Raw genomic sequence first — 3,452 nt, 5'->3', positions numbered from 1 at the left:
CTGACGATACGATACATGGTTGACGATACGATACATGGCTGACGATACGATACATGGTTGACGATACGATACATGGCTGACGATACGATACATGGTTGACGATACGATACATGGCTGACGATACGATACATGGCTGACGATACGATACATGGCTGACGATACGATACATGGTTGACGATACGATACATGGTTGACTATCACTAAAACATTCAGGGTGACTATAACTAAAATGCCAAAAACAACAATGATAATAAATAATAATGTCTGACGGAGCATTTATAATAATAAATAAATCCAAGGAGGGCAGATCTTATAAACAATAGTCTTTGTATTTTTGGATGTCGACAGAAAAAGAAACAACAACTCAACTAAACATTAACAACATCAAAGGCAATAAAACACAGTCGGGTAACGGACAGGTTTTATATAAATAACAATTAAAAAATATTTATTGGAAAAGAAAACAAAAAAGGAAAAACCTAGAACCAAAAACAAAACAAAAAAAACAAAAGATAAACCCCGCCCACCCCAAGCTAAACCCCGCCCACCCCAAGATAAACCCCGCCCACCCCAAGATAAACCCCACCTTAAGATAAACCCCGCCCACCCCAACAACAACAACAACAACGACAGCGGTGGAGGCTTCAGTCCATTTGAGAAAAAAAAATAAGCTGTCCATCAGCACCCCCTACAGGGCAGCCTCATGTACTGCATGCACCGATTTATTTATATCTGGAAAAAAGAACACCTTATTTTTATTTTAAATATAGAATCACCCCAATTACTCCAATGTTGTTTTTGGATTGTTTTTTTGTCCTTTTTTCAAAAAGTTTATTTTTGTTTGTATGCATAAAGATCAAAGGAGAGGAGAGGAGGGGGGGGATCATCCCGTTGGGGGGGAGGGTGGGGGGCTGGAGGCGGAGCCATACTCATCATGCTCGCCGTAACGTCCAGTGTGGAGACACTCACTCGCCCCTCCCTCTCTCTCTCTTCCAGACACATTGCACACACACAACCTCACTATAGGCTCACACACAGTGGCGTGCACAGATAGAACACTAGGGGGTGCTAGAGCACCACCTCACTCTGTCTAGGCTCACACACAGTGGCGTGCACATATAGAACACTAGGGGGTGCTAGAGCACCACCTCACTCTGTCTAGGCTCACACACAGTGACGTGCACAGATAGAACCCTAGGGGGTGCTAGAGCACCACCTCACTCTGTCTAGGCTCACACACAGTGGCGTGCACAGATAGAACACTAGGGGGTGCTAGAGCACCACCTCACTCTGTCTAGGCTCACACACAGTGGCGTGCACAGATAGAACACTAGGGGGTGCTAGAGCACCACCTCACTCTGTCTAGGCTCACACACAGTGGCGTGCACAGATAGGACACTAGGGGGTGCTAGAGCACCACCTCACTCTGTCTAGGCTCACACACAGTGGCGTGCACAGATAGGACACTAGGGGGTGCTAGAGCACCACCTCACTCTGTCTAGGATCACACACACATGCTCCACTCTGAGGCCATAAGTCCCAAACATTTTCATGTCAAGGACCCCCAAATTGACACTAATTAGCCCCATTTGAAGAGACAATGCCAGGGACCCCCGTAAGAGATTTTCCCTGGAACAACATATTTCCAGATGGGGGTCGGCGGCCAAATACAGATAATTCTGGAGGTCCTTGACATGAAATAGTTTGAGAACCACTGATACAGAAACATGAGGGTTTTCAGAAAAATGTCATGATTTGTTTGTTTATAATTTGTTTTGTAGAAGGTGGTCTACACCGCGGCTAACGCTACACACCACGGCTATCGCTACACCGCGGTTATCGCTACACACCGCGGCTAACGCTACACACCGCGGCTATCGCTACACCGCGGCTATCGCTACACCGCGGCTATCGCTACACCGCGGTTATCGCTACACACTGTGGCTATCGCTACACCGTGGCTCTCGCTACACCGCGGCTATCGCTACACCGCGGCTATCGCTACACCGCAGCTATCGCTACACCGCGGCTATCGCTACACCGCGGCTATCGCTACACCGCAGCTATTGCTACACCGCGGCTATCGCTACACCGCGGCTATCGCTACACCGCGGCTATCGCTACACCGCGGCTATCGCTACACCGCAGCTATCGCTACACCGCGGCTATCGCTACACCGCGGCTATCGCTACACCGCGGCTATCGCTACACCGCGGCTATCGCTACACCGCGGCTATCGCTACACCGCGGCTATCGCTACACACCGTGGCTATCGCTACACCGCGGCTATCGCTACACCGCGGCTATCGCTACACACCGTGGCTATCGCTACACACCGTGGCTATCGCTACACCGCGGCTATGGCTACACACCGCGGATATCGCTACACCGCTAGGGGTGTCCCGATACGATCACGTCATTTTCAAATGATCGGAATCGGACCGGGAGTCCCTAGTATCAATATTATATCCATATCATGACATCAGACTGGATATCGTCTGATTTGGGATATTGTTACTGTTGTGATATGTTGGGATGAACGTGTAAAAATATAAATATCGGATCGGGAAAAATCGGTACCGGCAGATACTCAAAATTAAATGATCGGAATCGGATCCCTAGCTATGACCTCAGACTGGAGCAGGAAGAGACCTCTCTCTCTCTCTGTCTGTAATTATGTATGTCTCTCTCTCTCTCGCTCTCTGTATGTAATTATGTATGTCTCTCTCCTCTCTCTCTCTGTATGTATGTCTCTCTCTGTGTCTCTCTCTCTCTCTCTCTCTCTCTGTGTATCTCTCTCTCTCTCTCTCTCTCTCTCTGTATGTATGTCTCTCTCTGTGTTCTCTCTCTCTCTCTCTCTCTCTGTGTATCTCTCTCTCTCTCTCTCTCTCTCTCTCTCCACCACCCAAAACCACACCCAGAGACCCTCCACCCGTCCCGGCCCCTCCGTCCCTCTCCTCCCATCGTCCAGAGGATGGATGCAGGGGTCCCCCGGGGGGTCACAGGGGGTCCCGTCCAGAGGATGGATGCAGGGGGGTCCCAGGGGGTCCCAGGAGGGGATGGGGAGGGGGGGGGGGGTGTAATGTCAGCACGGTTGTATTTTGGCAGAACAGCACACAGGACGGGAACGGATATGCACCTGAGAGAGAGAGAGGGAGAGAGAGAGAGAGAGAGAGAGAGAGAGACAGAGAGAGAGAGAGAGGGAGAGAGAGAGAGACAGAGACAGAGACAGAGAGAGAGAGAGACAGAGAGAGAGAGAGACAGAGAGAGAGAGACAGAGAGAGAATTAGGCCGTTACCCATTAATTATTAACATTAGGAAAAGAACACTAAAATTTTGGTTACACCTTAAATCAAGCCCCCAAAACCGCCTGGGATTCCAGGCCCTGCAATCCCAGGAGATGAAACCCCAAAAGAGTCCCTTCTGCCAACTAGTCCTGGGACTTATTGATC

The 3,452-nt window shown here is 49.5% G+C and overlaps 1 protein-coding gene across 1 annotated transcript in view; it reads right to left on the bottom strand.

Moving 5' to 3' along the window:
• Positions 1-2,482: 2,482 nt before the first annotated feature.
• Positions 2,483-3,452, bottom strand: part of LOC306926487 (serine/threonine-protein kinase STK11-like) — a gene marked incomplete at its 3' end in the record, with an annotated part of 40,057 nt that continues 39,087 nt past the window's right edge. The window contains exon 11 of the mRNA XM_079505797.1: positions 2,483-2,498. Coding sequence (XP_079361923.1) covers positions 2,483-2,498 — 16 coding nt within the window. The remainder of the gene's footprint in view (positions 2,499-3,452) is intronic.

This window comes from Electrona antarctica, assembly GCF_951216825.1.
Source record: "Electrona antarctica genome assembly, chromosome: 1".
NCBI classification, from domain to species: domain Eukaryota; kingdom Metazoa; phylum Chordata; class Actinopteri; order Myctophiformes; family Myctophidae; genus Electrona; species Electrona antarctica.
Note: the sequence above shows the minus strand (reverse complement) of the source record. Positions and strands in the feature narration are given on the sequence as shown.